Source organism: Grammomys surdaster, unplaced genomic scaffold (genome assembly GCF_004785775.1).
Source record: "Grammomys surdaster isolate TR1022 unplaced genomic scaffold, NIH_TR_1.0 125849, whole genome shotgun sequence".
Classification (NCBI taxonomy): domain Eukaryota; kingdom Metazoa; phylum Chordata; class Mammalia; order Rodentia; family Muridae; genus Grammomys; species Grammomys surdaster.
The window spans coordinates 2,212,804-2,229,022 of record NW_021620675.1 but is presented as its reverse complement, the minus strand read 5'-3'; the positions used below and the strand labels follow the sequence as shown (position 1 = coordinate 2,229,022).

At 47.2% G+C, this 16,219-nt stretch overlaps 1 protein-coding gene across 4 annotated transcripts; it reads left to right on the top strand.

The window, feature by feature from the left end:
* The first annotated feature begins 292 nt into the window (after nucleotides 1–292).
* Mindy1 (MINDY lysine 48 deubiquitinase 1) lies at nucleotides 293–15,957 on the top strand. 4 transcript variants are annotated; one of them, XM_028789703.1, is made up of 13 exons: nucleotides 293–475; nucleotides 591–652; nucleotides 1,132–1,524; nucleotides 3,629–3,748; nucleotides 6,884–7,641; nucleotides 10,567–10,624; nucleotides 11,022–11,086; nucleotides 11,864–12,022; nucleotides 12,355–12,457; nucleotides 13,370–13,512; nucleotides 14,611–14,802; nucleotides 15,087–15,236; nucleotides 15,462–15,957. In XM_028789703.1, exons 5-13 carry the CDS (start codon nucleotides 7,189–7,191, stop codon nucleotides 15,540–15,542), a joined length of 1,404 nt encoding a protein of 467 aa, XP_028645536.1. In that variant the 5' UTR covers nucleotides 293–475; nucleotides 591–652; nucleotides 1,132–1,524; nucleotides 3,629–3,748; nucleotides 6,884–7,188; the 3' UTR covers nucleotides 15,543–15,957. The 4 variants fall into 4 exon arrangements, with proteins under 4 accessions (XP_028645536.1, XP_028645537.1, XP_028645534.1 ...); XM_028789704.1 differs by lacking the exon at nucleotides 3,629–3,748 and having other exon boundaries at nucleotides 6,888–7,641; XM_028789701.1 differs by lacking the exon at nucleotides 3,629–3,748.
* Nucleotides 15,958–16,219: the final 262 nt, after the last annotated feature.

Below are 16,219 nucleotides of genomic sequence, written 5' to 3'. Positions count from 1 at the left end.
CGTTTTCTCCTCAGTTTCCTGAATACTGGATTCACAGGCCTGGCATGGTTGGGACTTTAAATTACAACATTGCTGTACATATTATTTATTAAAACATCTTCCCATGTTAGGTGTTTTCTTTTTTTTTTCTTTTTGGTTTTTCGAAGGTGTTTTCTTTGTTTGGGGTTTTTCTTTCTTTCTTTTTTTAATTCTCCCCTTTACCAACCTGACATTTTTCAATGTGTTTGCTCACGCTAGGTAATCATTACCATAATCTTTGACTTGTTTTCTTAAAACCTGCAGTCGTGTCAACTCTTCCTGCTTCTTCATAGCCTTTCTTTTACAGCCTGAGCAAGTATCTCCTCATTCTTGGACTGTTGCAACCGTGACTTTGCTTCCTGGGTCTCTGATGCAACTGTTCTCTTGGCTTTCCGAGTTGCTTGAAGCCTTTTCCTTTGGCCGTCACATCAATAGAGTTTACAGGAGCCTTCAGAACGTAAGACTAGGTTCCAACATCCCTTAACTGCCACTTGCGTGTCCCAGGGCAGACTACTTGGGGGGAAATGTCCCTTCATCGTAACATGTTCCCTCATTTTTTAATCTATCCCCAGATTTTCCTGCTTCTCAGGGAGGTGAGAAGAGGCAGAAGAGCGTCTTCCTCACTCTCGATCAGGTACGCAGCTGAACCAGTTTCATTCCTAGCCTTTAAAAAAACATACAAGGAGAAAGGGAAGCCTTGAAAAGGAGCTTACGGGGCTCCAGAAAAACAGGAGTGGGAATTATCTTTCATATTAAACGAGTAAATATGCAAACACAACGCTCTTCCGCCTTGCTTCCTTGGCTCTAGAGCAGAGGGCTGCGGCGGGCATCCAGGGAGGTCTAATCAGCTGCTGCCGTCCCGCCCTACTCCTCCCGGTCCGCCAGGCCGCTTGCTTTTCCCGGTTCTCACCAGAGAGGCACACGCGCTCCGTCCCTTCCCGCGGCAGGCGGAGGGAAGAGAAAGGGTCTGTTGTTTTTCTCTCTTCCTTTCTGCAGCTCACCGGGCTGCTGACCGGCTCAGACAGCCCTGATGGAAATCCTCGGTGGCTGAGCAGGCCCCTCCTCCTCCAGCCAGGGACCGCGTCCTTAGCTAATTTGTCTTTGTCCGGACAGGGGCAAAGACGGAGAGAGAGAAGAAAAAGAAAAACCACAAACTTCCTTTGAAAGCCAGTTTGTAGGCAGGGCCTGGAGCGCACGCCGGAGGCTCGGTCACTCGGGAATCCTGAAGACTCTGGGAAGCTGGGGGGGCCGCCTGGGCTGCGCCCTGCTCGTCCTCGCCCCCGACCCTGCTCCGGCGCCCCCGGTGTTGGGCGTGAGTCCGGAAGTGGCCGCGACCCAGGCTGCACACCGCGAGAGTAAAGCCGTGTCAAACCGCGTAAGCTCCGGGGCTGACAGCTGGGAGGCAGCTGGCGCAGTCGGCGCCCCTCAACGATGTCCCCACCTCCCGCCCAGAACCGCCAGAGTTGAGTTCTCTCCCAGTGCCGGAACCTCATCCACCTCTTTTAGGTAAAAACTTTGTTTTCAAACTATCCTCTTCACCTCGTCTCGCAGCTCTCCCCACTTTCTCTGGGCGAAGTTGACACCTGATGTCCCATCTGTGGTCTCTAAGTCTGGGTCACTTACAGGATCCTAGGCACCCGGAGCAGTAAGAGATGCGGTCTCTTCATTTTCCCATTATAAACAAACCCAAACCCTCTCCCTCTCTTAAAGAGCAAGAATTGCAGGGTTTGCCTTATTCTAGAGGAATCTCAAAGCATGTTGGCATGAAGAATTGCCTTCAGCTAAGAAGATTGGGTAATACCAGTAAAGAACTTGAGGGGAGAAGAGTCCTGAGGGTGGGTGATGTCTTTAAATGCATACCTATTTAATATGTTTTTTCCACTGTGTAAATATTACCTGCTGCTGACTAGGAAAGGACCAGGTGATTTGACTCCCTCACCAGTACCATAGGTAATACCAGGAAGAGAGGAAGTGTAGGATTTGGACTGAGGAAAGAAGAGGAGGGACAGGGCTGAACCCACTGTTTGTTTGAGTACCCTCCCCTCTTGCTTTCCTCCTGGCAGTGTCTTTCCCATCAGGAGTGGGCCTTGCTAGGTGGAGCCCTCTGTTGCTCTTCCTACGCTGGCACTGTCCACTTTCACTGAGACTCCACTCCCTCCCGTGGTTTCTTGTAGCTCCTTTCTTTGGGCGGCTAGCTTTCCCAACCCCCACTTAATTATTGATCATTTCTAGCCTTGGGCAGAAAATGAGCCATGCTTGTCTTTAGGCTTTTTAATATTTCCCAGGCATGGCTTCTGTTTCAAGGTTAACTCTAAGTGCCATGGGAGGGAAAGAGATGTGGAGAGAGAGGGGAGGAGGAAAGGAGTGGCTTGCCTCCAGGTAATTTTTGCTACTCTAAGTCTAAATTTAAAAAGCATAAATTAGCCGGGCGGTGGTGGTGCACGCCTTTAATCCCAGCACTTGGGAGGCAGAGACAGGCAGATTTCTGAGTTTGAGGCCAGCCTGGTCTACCGAGTGAGTTCCAGGACAGCCAGGGCTATACAGAGAAACCCTGTCTCGAAAAAAAAAAAACCAAAAAAAAAAAAAAAAAGCATAAATTACCTGGAGCTAGCACAGATTATATTTGAATAAGGAGAATGATGGATTTACTATATTTATGTTATTTCAGTAACTTTGATGTTTCTCTGTAGCCCAGGCCGACCTCAAGGCCCTCCAGCCTCAAGTCCTCTGAGTAATAGGGACTGGAAGGCCTGAAACACCACACCCAGCTTGACACTCCTTAAGACCTTTTCATGTCCCTAAGTCTTGAAGGTTTACTAGAAGAAAGTGGGCAACCAGATCTGCCTGTCTCTGCCCACAAGTGCTGGAACTGAAGATGTGTGCCACCATGCCCCATGATACCAGTTTAAGAGAAAAAGACAAGATTCTAATTGATTTAATTTCTTCTGGTTTTCTTTTTGTTGTGGTGCTGGAGAACAAACCCAGGACCTTGCAAAAGTTCAGCACATGCCCTTCGGCTAGGCTGTACCCCAGACGGTCCTCATTTGTGTCCTGTCACTGAGTAGGGAGGGGGGTAAGGAGACTGAAGGGAGATATTCCAGAGGCAGGGATTGCTTTAACTATCTGTAGACCTATCTGGACCTCATTTGATGACAAATGCTGATTAAACAGGTCCAGTGTTCACATCCAAAATGATCTATATGGGAGCCATAAAGAGCACGTGTGCTAATAGATTGTGAGGCTTGGACCCAGGGCATTGCATACACCAGGCAAGCCTCCACCACTGAGCTGTACCTCCAGCTCTGTTTTTATTTTGAGATATGGTCTCACAAAGATCCTCCTGCCTCAGCCTCCTTGGTAGCTGAAGTTAAAGGTCCTTGTCACTGTACACAACTGGTGGAGATACACATATATGTTTATGAGTGCTTGCCTCTGTATGTACACCACGTGTGCTTGTTGCCCATGGAGGCCAGGAGAGGATAGCAGCTTCCCTGGAACTGGAGTTACAGTCCCTTGTAAACCTCTCTGTGGATGCTGGGAATTTGAACCTTGATCCTCTGGAAGAGTACTACCATGTGCCTTAACCACTGAGCCACCTCTCCATCCCCAGGGTATTTTCATGTAAATCAATAAGCAGCAGTTTCCCATTCCGTATAAATATCGAACAAGAGACTGTCTCTGGGTGCAAGCACTGAAATAGGATCTGAAGTTGCTGCGTCAACTCTAGCAGGTGAGAGCAATCTGCTGCAAGGATTGTGGCGAGTCTTTCCTGTGCCTCCTAACTAAAGTTGTTACCTGTCTTGAGCAGGGACTCTTATCTGTTATGAGCAGACTATGGATAAGGGGTTAGAATCACCCATGGGGAGAGGAGCGACAGGTCCTGCTCCACTCAGGGATCGTATACTGGATTTGACTGTGAGATCATCAGCTCCTCGAGAGGGAAGAGAGTACGCCAAGAGACAGAGAGTTTGTGGAATTGAGTTACTTCTTTAATGATAATGCACAGCAAGCAAACACAAACACAAATGCTAAGGCTATTGCTACAACAAGATACTGCCACATTTCCTATGCATTGCCTCTAACAATATGTACAATAAACACAAATAATAAGTTGCTAATTACCAAAGACATAAGCATAGCAATAAACACATCATTCATTCATGGATTATATGACCTGAGTTCTTATGCTGTTTTTGGGTTACAGGTCCAGAGTCCCGGAAGGTGAGGTCAGGCTGTGGCTTCCAGATAATTTGACCTGTAGGGTGCTTGACCACAAAGAAGCAGGAGGCATTGGTCTTTGAAGTCAGGGCTTGGCCATGAAGCTGGAGGCATAGGTCTCTCAGTTAACTCTTTAATGACTGGGTGCTGAGGAGCTTTGTCCGGAGGATCACATTGGCCAGTCATGGCTACAAGTGTGATGAAGTGCTCCAGACGGGCTCCTCTTTTATGTTGGATTTGGCGTTACTCCTGACGTGCACGGCAGATAACCACTCGTGTCTGGTTATCTCAGCACAGCTTCATTTCCAGACTTGCCTTTACAAGTACCAGACATGTCTTTACAAGTATCAGACTAGTTTCTACAAGTTTCCTATTACAAAATGGAGTTGGTCCTGTTTAAGGGCCTCATACCAGTAGGATTAGAACCTGTGCCTTGGGGCTGGTGAGATGGCTCAGCGGTTAAAATCACTGACTGGTCTTCTAGAGGTCATGATTTCAAATTTCAGCATGGCTCACAACCATCTGCAATGAGATCTGATGCCCTCATACGGGTGTCTGAAGACACCTACAGTGTACTTACATATAATAAATAAATAAATCTTAAAAAAAAAAAAAAGAACCTGTGCCTTGGGCAGCCTTAACAGGCCAAGTTTAGCTAAGCCAGTCAAGGCTATGCCAAGATGGCTAAACCAGTCAAGGCTCTGAGCGAAGCTTGAGCCCCAGGTTCCACGTGGTAGAAGGACAGAACAAACTTGAAAGTTTCCTTCTCGCCTCCAGGTATGTATACACACAGACACTAGGTAAATGTAGTAAAATTAAAATAATCATAGTGAAAAGTAGAAAGAAAAAAAAAAAGCAGAGATTTATTCAATGTGACCACATTAGGATTAGCAACGAAGAGATTTGGTGACATCCCCAAATCTATCTTCAGAGCCCTAAATAAAGGGTAAAGTTTCAGTAGAGAGCTGGCTTTCTTCACAGCTAAACAGCCTAGGGCTGGTCAAGGTGTGGTCTGCATTATTGACCTGTATTGTTTGCGCCTTAGCCTCCTCGACTTCAAGGTTGTCTGACAAGTTGTTAGAAGGCCGTGAAGTCTTTTCCTGGATGCAAGTTCCTCTCTGGCTGGGTTCAAGGGTCATTTTTCTCCTCCAGGCTTGATATTCCTAGGGGAAATTTCAGTTCTTTGGGATCCATTGTTTCAATGGTCAGGTTGACAGTGAGATGAAGAGTCTCTTTAGAACAGTGGTTCTCAACCTGTGGGTCAAGACCCCTCTGGGATTGATGACCCACCCACCTAAGACGATAGAAAACCACAAATATGTACCTTATGATTCCGAACAGTAGCAAAGTTTACAGTTATGAAGTAGCAATAAAATAATTTTATGGTTGGGGGTCACCACAACATGAGGGACTGTATTAAAGGGTTACAGCACTAGGAAGGCTGAGAATCACTGCTTTAGAATATTCTCAATCCTTTCAAGGATGCCCAGATTACAAAATTGCTTATCCAACACTGATTCAAGTCCCACAACTGCATTTCCTTTCCCCGGCAGGAAGCCCCTCCCTAACCTTTTTTCTGTGACTGGTTTAGGATTGTGTGAGGTTCAACTTGATCTTGTGAGAACTAGGCTGGTGACTCAGGGCCTCGAATATCAGTGCATGGGTGGCTGAGGTAGGAGCACCACCAAGAATTCTAGGCCGTCGGCTGGCATGGTGGCACACGCTTCTAATTTCAGTACTCAGGAGACAGGCAAGTGGATCTGAGTTTGGGGCTAGCCTAGTCTACATAGGCCAGCCTCACCTACATAATAAGCCCCTGTCTCAATACATATATAATACATACATACATACATACATACATACATACATAGTCCTTGGAGGAACAGGATTTCTTCTTCCTTACCAGCTTGGCACAACATGAAGAACATGGTGTTACTTTTTTTACATCGTCATCCACCAAACCATATGATGACTACTCTCTGGTCTCTGGGGTGAGCAGGACAAAGGTAGCTTGTCCCTAAGGACACCAGCTATGTGCTCAGAATGTTCTGGGAAGGGACAAGGTTTGGTGTCTGTAACTGACAAGATGACTTTAACAAGGCAGCCCAAATATCACCCTGTTAATAACCATACAGGCTGTATGGTTTTGTTTAGTGGTTTGTTTGTTTGGGAAACTACATCACGAAGCTACACCAGCCCACTGTGAGATAGTTTTAATTTTTCTCTCTAGCACTCTTCCTTCCTTCTTCTCTTCACGCTTAATCTTTCTATTCTGTCTTTTCTAAGCAAATGTTTTATTGTCTTTTTGGTTTGTTTGTTTGTTTTTGTTTTTCGAGACAGGGTTTTTCTGTGCAGCCCTGGCTGTCCTGGAACTCACTCTGTAGACCAGGCTGGCCTCGAACTCAGAAATCTGCCTGCTTCTGCCTCCCAAATGCTGGGATTAAATGTTTTATTGTCTGTGTGTGAGTATTTTGACTGTGTGCCTGTGCCAGGAGAGGGGAGTGGATCCCCCGAACGTGTAGTTTCAGGTGGTTGTGAGGGGTCCTGTGGGTGCTAGAAATTGCCTTTGGAAGGGCAGCCAATGCTCTGAGCCATCTCTTTAGACCTCTCTGTCTTTTCCTCATTCTCTATCATTTTCTGTTTCAAGGAAGAAGCCTTTTCCACCCAGTATCTTCCATCCTTTCCAAGCCTGGAAACGCAAGTCCAATTAGCCACATCTGGTCACAGCAAGTCAGAGGTGGAATGAGCTGAAGCCTGTTTATACACACTCAGAAAAACTTAATCTGGAGCTAGAGTGGCCTACACTGTTCACTTTGACTTTTTTCGTTCCCTTTGCTCTGTAATTCAATGACCTTATTGGCCAGGCCTCTCTTCTGCACACTAGAATAGCTCTAGGCAAGGTCTCTGAGGTCACAGAACACTTAATTCCCCTCAGCTAACTCTATACCCACTATGGAACAACCTCAGGCTGAGTGCCCAGCCCCTAGTAAGGCCAATAGTGCAGAAACTGTTGAATCTGAAAAACATGAGGCCCTGTCTGGACCAGAGAAGCATCCTCAGGACAAGGACGGTGTAGATGCTGATGGGGCAGCTGGAGAACAGGAGCCAGAAGACCAAACTTTGCCACTAGCCCAGGATGGGGAAAATCTTGAATATCCTCCTCCTGAAGCTAGCTCAAGTCCTTCTGGACCAGCTTGTGGGACATCACCTGAGGTAAAGACAGCAGAGGCGTGTTCCAGGCCACAGGAGCTTCCCCAGTCCCCCAGGATCCAGCAGCCTGATCTAGATTTCTACTGTGTCAAGTGGATCCCTTGGAAGGGAGAACGGACCCCCATCATCACCCAGAGCAGCAATGGTCCTTGTCCTCTCCTGGCCATCATGAACATCCTCTTTCTTCAGTGGAAGGTAAGTGCAGAGCGGGGGGTGCTGGGCAAGTAAGATGTCCCCAGGTTTGCCTTTCAAAGATGCTTGGTTTATTCATGTAGACATTCCTTACAATACCATGCTAGCCAGAGGCCACTGTAAAAGTAATTCTTGGGGGACTTTCTAACCCCCCTTATTCTCAAATAACTGCTGGACATTTCTATATCTGCTCTAGCCTGTTTTAGCTCCTAAACAAAGACACAGAGACCTAGTATATTTATTAACAAGCTGCAAACCTAATCTGGGTAGGGTCTGAGCTGTTATACGCTCTAAGGCTACCTGCCTTGGCTCGCCATGGTCCATGTATGTCCTCATGGAGACTCTTTGTGACCCTTTGTGACCGTTCATGGCGACTCCTCATGGTCTCTTCACCTTTCCTCTCTTCGTGGTCCTTCTCTCTCTCCCTACTCTATAGTCTCCTTTGGGACTCCCTGACGGGGATTGGGAGTCTTTCCCTATCCTCTTCTCTGCCCAGCTATAGGCTGAAATGCTCTTTATTGACCAGCCAGAGATGATGGAGAATGATTTTTACATAACGTTGAGCCTAGAGATGCTTGACCATGCGATTGTCATAACAGTGTATGAATGTAGATATCAGCATCTGAATACACAGTACACAAAACTATCATCCAGCAGGTTACTGCAATCTCTCACAAACATAGACATCTTACCACGTGGGGAATGCTTGGTTAGGCGAAGTAGGATTCAGGGTCCACTGGGAAATCCTCTCCAGTAAGAACACTTTGGGGTTATTTTTCAAGCTCAACCCATGTCAGACATGATAAGGTTCTGTGCCAGGCCGAGAGGGTGGCATTGAGAGAGGCCTCAGAAGGTCATTGAGAGCACTGACCAGCAGGCTAGCAGCTAGTACTGACAAGTGGGCGTATATAAACTGGCTATGGGTGCTAGAAACTTGAGGGTCACTGAAGCCAGAGTCACACAGAGGCCAGTCTCTTAAGTTCTCTTGTCGAAGGGGATCAACACAGAGCCTCGAGATGCCATGTCTCTGGAGTGACCCTAGGGGTCACTTTCAAAGTTCTAGTTTTTTACTATTCCCATGGTTTTGTGCTATTCACTGAGAGTCAGTGCTGTCATGGGGTTGGTTCATTAGTTTATCAGAGCCTGCCTTGGGACTGGCTCTGTATCTTGCAAGAGTTACATTATTCTAAGTCACACAAAATGGTTTTCAAGTTACACAAAATGGTTTTACCTATGTTTCTAATAGTAAGAGAGACCTCATATGCAGGGGTGGGGTGAGGAAATACTGGGAGTATTCTTCTGTGACCCACTCCACCATCCTGGTTTCTCTCATGGCAGTTTTAAGTTTCCAAATCACTCTTAGGTGCACCCCCGACTCCCCTACTCCCTCACACTATCCCTGGCAGTATTTCCTGTTTGTCCCCTTGCCCCAGCTGTAAGCCACTTCTCCCCATTCTGTTCTACCTTTAGATTTTGGTTCTTTTTTTTTTTTTTTTTTTTTTAAACAAAATCTCAATCATTGGATTTTACCAAAGAAGACTTGGGAACCATGTAGGGGTGGAAGCCTGCTAGCTTAGAGAGTCAGAGAAAGTACCCAGATGACCTCCCTCCTCAGCTGCTGTCCCCGCAGCGATGCCCCTCTCCCACTGCCTCAAAAAACCCCTTCAAACTGAGTATCCCTCCCTTCTACTTCCTGTGTGTCTCTCTATCTGTCCTCCTGACTCCCTCTCACTCTCTATAGGTTTTCCTCCCTTCTACTTCCTGTGTGTCTCTCTATCTGTCCTCCTGACTCCCTCTCACTCTCTATGGGTTTTCCTAATAATCCTGTGTTCACTCCCTGTCAACTGGTTGCTTGCTCCACCTTTTGACCTATGGTTGACTTTAGTTAATCCTGTTTACAATTTTCAAGCAGAAAGCTCTTAGATTAAAAATGTATGCTAAGGTCGAGCCACACAACTAGAAACCGGTTTTTCCAGAAAACAACACAATCTCGGGGTTCACAGTGTGATCAAATATCTCGAATCATTGGCTCTCTGTCCTTCTGGGGTTCACGGTGTGATCAAAGATCTCTCAGCATTGGCTCTCGCTCCTTCTGTCTCTATCTTCCTGTTTCCTTTGTTTGTTTGTTTGCTTTTTGTTGTTGTTTTGTCTCATTTTAGCCTGAACTGGCTTGAACTCACTATGTAGACCAAGCTGGTCTCACACTCATGGAGATTGTAAACAGGACTAACTGGAGTCAACCATAGGTCAGAAGGTGGAGCAGCCAGTTGACAGGGAGTGAACATAGGATTATTAGGAAAACCCATAGAGAGTGAGAGGGAGTCAGGAGGACAGATAGACGCACAGGAAGTAGAAGGGAGGGACATCCAGCCTCTGGCTCCCCAGTGCTGGGATTAAAGATGTGTACCACCACCATGGCTGGAGACCACATGGTGGTGACTCACAACCATCTGTAATGGAATCTGATGCCCTCTTCTGGTGTGTCTGAAGACAGCGACAGCATATTCATATACATGCAATAAATAAGTCTTTTTTTTTTTCAAGACAGGGTTTCTCTGTGTAGCTCTGGCTGTCCTGGAACTCACTCTGTAGACCAGGCTGGCCTCGAACTCAGAAATCCGTCTGCCTCTGCCTCCCAAGTGCTGGGATTAAAAGCGTGCACCACCACTGCCCAGCAAATAAGTCTTTTCTTAAAAAAGGAAAAAAAAAAAAAAAAGATGTACACCACCAACTCCTGTTTTTTGGAGGTTTTGAGACAAGGTCTTACACTGTAGGCTAGATTGGCCTCACTCCTCCTGCCTCTGTCTCCTCAATCCTGGGATAACAGTGGTGAGCCACCATGCCTAGGTTAGACCCCCCCCCTCTTGCTATGTGTTCCTCCTTCACTGCTGGTAGTAAAAGCTTACTTACAACCACCCTGCTTTTCAGGTGAAGCTGCCCCCTCAGAAGGAAGTAATCACATCAGACGAGCTCCTGACACATCTTGGTGAGTGACGTAGTGAAGGGGCTCTGATGTGGGATTGAGGGTAAGGAAGAGTCTTCGTCTTTTCTGTAAAGCTGGAGTGTAAAGAGCAAAGATCAAAGGTTGAGGATTTTTCAGTTAAAGCATCAGTTCTGCCTAGAGTCCCAATTCCTTGTGCTAGGGACTAAATGTAGGCCTTGACCATCCTAGGCAAGCACTGTGTCTATAGACTTTAGCATTAAATTGGGTGGGTCTTTCACCTCTATAAGCCTATTTATTTCTTTGAGAAATTAAAATTCTGGATTGTAGTTTGAAAATCTATGGTCCTGTGATATTACCCCCATTCTCCAGAAGAGGAGGAAGCCAAGTTTTGGGGACAACTGGCTGTCTAGGGTAGGCTGATAAGTTTCCTGTCTTACAGGAAACTGCCTTCTGTCCATCAAACCCCAAGAAAAATCTGAGGGCCTTCAACTTAACTTTCAGCAGGTGAGGCAAGAGGGCAGTGGATGGGGTCTGCAGGCATGCAAGGGGACAATGGACCTACTGAAAACCCTTTCTGGGTGAAGGGCAGTGGACATGGGGTCTGCAGGCATGCAAGGGGACAGTGGACCTACTGAAAACCTTTTCTGGGTGAGAGGCAGTGGACATGGGGTCTGCAGGCTGGCAAGGGGACTCTGGTCCTATTGAGAAGCTTTTGTGGTAATTCCTCATCTTGATATCTTCTCAGTGAAGGATAACATCTCTCTGTTGTGGAAAAAAAATGTTCATTTTTGTTTAAGACAAAGAGGATTAAGGCAGCCCAGCATAGTGATACATAGTGATGTTTTGTTTGTTTGTTTGTTTTTTGTTTTTGTTTTTCTAGACAGGGTTTCTCTGTGTAGCCCTGGCTGTCCTGGAACTCACTCTGTAGACCAGGCTGGCTTCGAACTCAGAAATCCACCTGCCTCTGCCTCCCAAGTGCTGGGATTAAAGGCATGCGCCACCACTGCCCGTCTATACATAGTGATGTATGCCTTTAATTGCAGCATTTGGGAAGCAGAAAGAGGTAGATATCTGTGAGTTCAAGGCCAGCCTGGCCTACAGAGTGAGTTTCAGTATAGCCAGAGATATGTAGTGAGACCCTGTCTCACAAAGGGGGGGGGGATGTTGAGGTAAGAGGTGGGTGAAATGAGTGGTTTATAAGAAAGCCAGACATGAAAACATGGGATGGTGGGTGTGAGGGAGGGAATGCTAGACCAGCCATCTTGTCTTATCTCCCACCAGAATGTAGATGATGCAATGACGGTGCTTCCTAAACTGGCCACAGGTCTGGACGTCAATGTGCGATTCACAGGCGTCTCAGACTTTGAGTATACACCGGAGTGCAGCATCTTTGACTTGCTGGGGATACCTCTATACCACGGCTGGCTTGTGGATCCACAGGTGAGGACAGGAGGCCCTGGGGAATGTTGGCCAAGCCGTCATGAGTAAGGCGAAAAGGTTTTGGATGGGGTGGGACATCGGGGAGGGAAGGGTTGGATCAGTTGGAGGAGGGGTAGGTTTGGAGATTGAACTGACCCAGGGTTCCTTGAATTCTAATGTTGGGTGGAGTCACATCTCAGGATGAGGAAACCACACACAAATAAGATCAAGTCTTTGGACATCAAAAGTTCAGGAACCTTTGGTCATAAGAGCCATAGTCCAATGGGTTTGGTTCATTTCCTTCCTTTAAAAACAGAAAGTTTATTTTTGCTGCACCCCATTCCGCTTCCCAGAGTCCTGAGGCTGTGAGTGCTGTTGGGAAACTGAGTTACAACCAGCTGGTAGAGAAGATAATCACCTGTAAACACTCTAGTGACTCCAACCTTGTGACAGAAGGTAATGGTCGTAGTCCATTTCCTGGTAGATCTCTTGTGGAGGCAAGGGCAGTGGAGTAGGCTTATTATTGTTGTTATTTTGTGTAATATGTATAGAGAAAAAAGAGACATCTTTTTCCTTTTTGACATAGGTCTCATGTAGTTCAGGCTGGCCTTGGAATCACTACATAGCCCAGGCTAGTCTCAAACTTGTGATCTTCCTGCACCAGCCTCCTGAGAGCCCAGATTACAGCTGTGCACTCCTGCTCTTGCTCTGTTGGGTGAATGAATAAATACAGCCAGGCTTTAAGGAAGGGGTTTTTATCTCCACTCTGAGGACTGGGGTGCAAAAGGGGCTCTTAGCTCAGGCTGGCTTTGGAGCTGAGAGTGATTTTGAACCTCTGATCTTTCTGCCTCCAGTATCTAAGTACCAGGATTACAGACATGCCTTGCCAAGCCTGGCTTCAACTTCTATGTGTGTGTGTGTGCGCTGCTGGGAGTCCAATCTGGGCTCTTGTACATGCTAAACATATGGCCTAACTCTGAACTACTCCAGTGTGAGGAAGGGGCTTTGAAAAGTGGGACTCAGGAGAGCACCGTAGGGCTTTTTGGACAAAAACCCCCTTATCTTGGACTTTGGAGCTATGCTGGGAGTTGTGGGAGGCTTTAGTTTTTTTTTTTTTTTTTTTTTTTTTTTTGAGACAGGGTCTCTCTATGTAGCCTGGGCTAGGCTGGAACTGTTGTATGAAAGAGAGATTAACCTGCCTCTGCCTAGCCAGGCCTGGGGCTAAAGGTGTTCACACCACACCCAGGATTGAATTTAGCGTTTTTTCAATGCTTGAGCCAAACGCCTAGCCCTTTTGATTTGTTTTGTTTTTTCCTATCATGGGTTTGGATTCAAGTCATGTCTCTTCTGGTTTCTGCATTCTGGCAGGCTTGATTGCGGAACAGTTCCTGGAGACCACTGCAGCACAGCTGACCTACCATGGCCTGTGCGAGCTCACAGGAACCGCTAAGGAAGATGAACTTGGTGTCTTTTTTCGAAACAACCACTTTAGCACGATGACTAAGCACAAGGTGATGGGACTTTGGAGGAGGGAGCAGGAACCGTGTCATTCCCCTGTGCCTCTCTCCCTGGGTTCAGTGTCAGGAACCGTGTCATTCCCCTGTGCCTCTCTCCCTGGGTTCAGTGTGTCGGGCAGGATAAAGTGGGTTAAGCCATGGTAACAACCACTGAAATCAGTGTGGTTTACCACAGTGTTTGTTGCTAACTCATGATGCATGCCCAGTGCAAACTGGCTACACCCTGTGTCACACCATCTTTACCCTGGGACTCCGGTTGATAAAAAAAAGCCATTATATATGCAGGAAAAGAGAGTAACATAGTCCATTTGTTCTCAATGCATTTGCTTGGAAATGATACTGACCAGAGCGGATCCTGAGGAATCAACCCTCTATCAAAGAGACAGGACAGTTAATCCTCTCCCAGAAAGGGGCAGTGGGGTTCCAGAGTTAGGAGTGGGAGTTCTTTAGGAATGGGGTAGGAGAGAGAACAACGGTTCTGCGCCTCCCTCCATCCCATCCCCCACCCAGTCTATCATTGGGCAGCCCTAGCAGGCCTAGAACTCAAGTCTGTCTACATCTAGAGTGCTGGGATTAAAGGGTGCCACACCCGGCCTTGCCTTCGACTTCTGATCTTCCTGCCTGGCATTTCCCAGGGGCTAAGACTGTACCATGCATCACCACATCCAGTTTTTCTGGTTCTCAAAAGGGTTTATATCTATATACATCTGAAAACAGAAGCAAAGGAAAGATAGTAGAAAACTGGATCTAGTGTGATACCCTAGCCCCAAGGGTTCCTTAACCACAGCGCACCCATCTGTGTCCAGATTTCCCTTCCTGCTTCCCGTAGCCACACATATTTAGGAAATACTGGATGCTTACAATGTCAAATTCCAGTAGATGGGCAGATTGAGAAGGTCTTAAGAGGTACCTTGGCTGTAAGCTGCTTCTCTGTCACCTGTCCCACCAATTTGTTGTCCTTTTCAGCTTATGGGATGAGTGTGTAAGGAGGCATGTCCTTGGGGGTTCAGATCTAGGGACCTTGAGGACTTGTCAGGCACCTGCTCCAGTACTGAGCTAACTTCCAGCCCTGGCTGTGTCTCTCTTTTGCAGAGTCATCTGTACCTACTGGTCACTGACCAAGGTTTTCTACAGGAGGAGCAGGTGGTGTGGGAGAGCTTGCACAACGTGGATGGCGACAGCTGCTTTTGTGACTCTGACTTCCACCTAAGTCATTCCCTAGGCAAAAGCCATGGAGCAGAAGGTGGCAGCGGCTCTCCAGAGAAGCAGCTGCAGGTGGACCAGGTGTGTGAGGCCTTCTGGAATGGCGCAGGAACCATTGGCTTCAAAACTGTTCCCTATAAGTGAACTTTATGCATTATATTGGTTGGAGGCTGTCCAGCATCCATGCATCTTCATGTTACCCTGAAGTCATTTCCTTGCTTGGGGTGATTGATTTTTTTGGCACCACAGATAACATACATATGTGTTCTACTAGTGTGAGTATTTGAAGGAAACCTGGTTTGGAAGTTTGGCCTGAATCTCTATCCTTCTGGTCTTAGTCCATTCGTGACTTGTTTTCTCTCTAGGACTACCTTATTGCCTTATCCCTGCAGCAGCAGCAGCCACAAGGCATGCTGGGCCTTAGTGACCTGGAACTGGCCCAACAACTTCAACAAGAAGAGTATCAACAACAACAAGCAGTTCAACCTGTGCGAACAAGGGCGCCTTCGCCCCAGGTGAGCCTGCCCTTCTCTTGGTCGGCAAGAGTGCTGGCCTGACCTGGCATGGAGTGCATCCTGTGTCTGGATGGGGCACTGCCTGGCTTGTTGTAGAATGCATGTGATCTTGGTAAGGTCTCTGGAAAGTTTCCCCTCATAACCTGTGCTGCCTTTGATCTTGAACCCCAATGTCTGTGACCTCTACCAAAGTTATTGGATAACCAACTGCTAAATCTCACACAGGGGAGAGGAACCACATCTGGACGCCCAGCTGGAGAGCGGCGGCAGAGGTCAAAGACTGAGTCAGACTGTGTTCTCCTCTGACTCCACCCCATACAACCTACCCCTTCTTTCAGGGGCTGTGACTCACAGTACCTCACCCCACCTCAATCTCGGAGGCATATAGGGTAACCTATATGCACTGTTGGGGATCAGGACAGATAGTAGGTGCCAAGGTCAGACTTGGTACCATCTTTGCCCCTGTGTTGCTGTCTTCTTCTCATCCAGGGCCACATGGGTGTGGGTTGGGTGAAGATCTCTGGTGCCCAGCCCCCTTTCCTGACCCAGGCTGCTAGGTGAGGCACCTATCTGGAAAGCATCTCTCCTGTGTCCCTGCCTGTCTGGTTGCTCCCAGGCTCACCCACAGGCTTGTCTTTGTTTTAGGGTTTGGTTTGGGTTTCTATCTTTATTATTCTTAATGCCTTCCTAGGAGTTTGGAAATAAAACTTCTTTCCTGAGATTTGCATTCCTACCCTGGAGCAGTAGAGTTAAGTATTTGACCCAGTTGAGGAATGTGAGCAGGGGAGGAGCCCGGGAGGTGAGAGGTTGCCTGTCATTTCTCACAGAGCCAGCAGGGGGAGCCCAAACGTTCCCCATTTCCTGGGTTTCGTAGGTGCTCTATGGGAAGTAATGCTCTTGACTCTACTTGGAGGTGTATTTCCAAATCCCTGCACGGACAAAATGAATTGCAGGAAAGTTACTGTTCTTCATTTCCTGGGAAG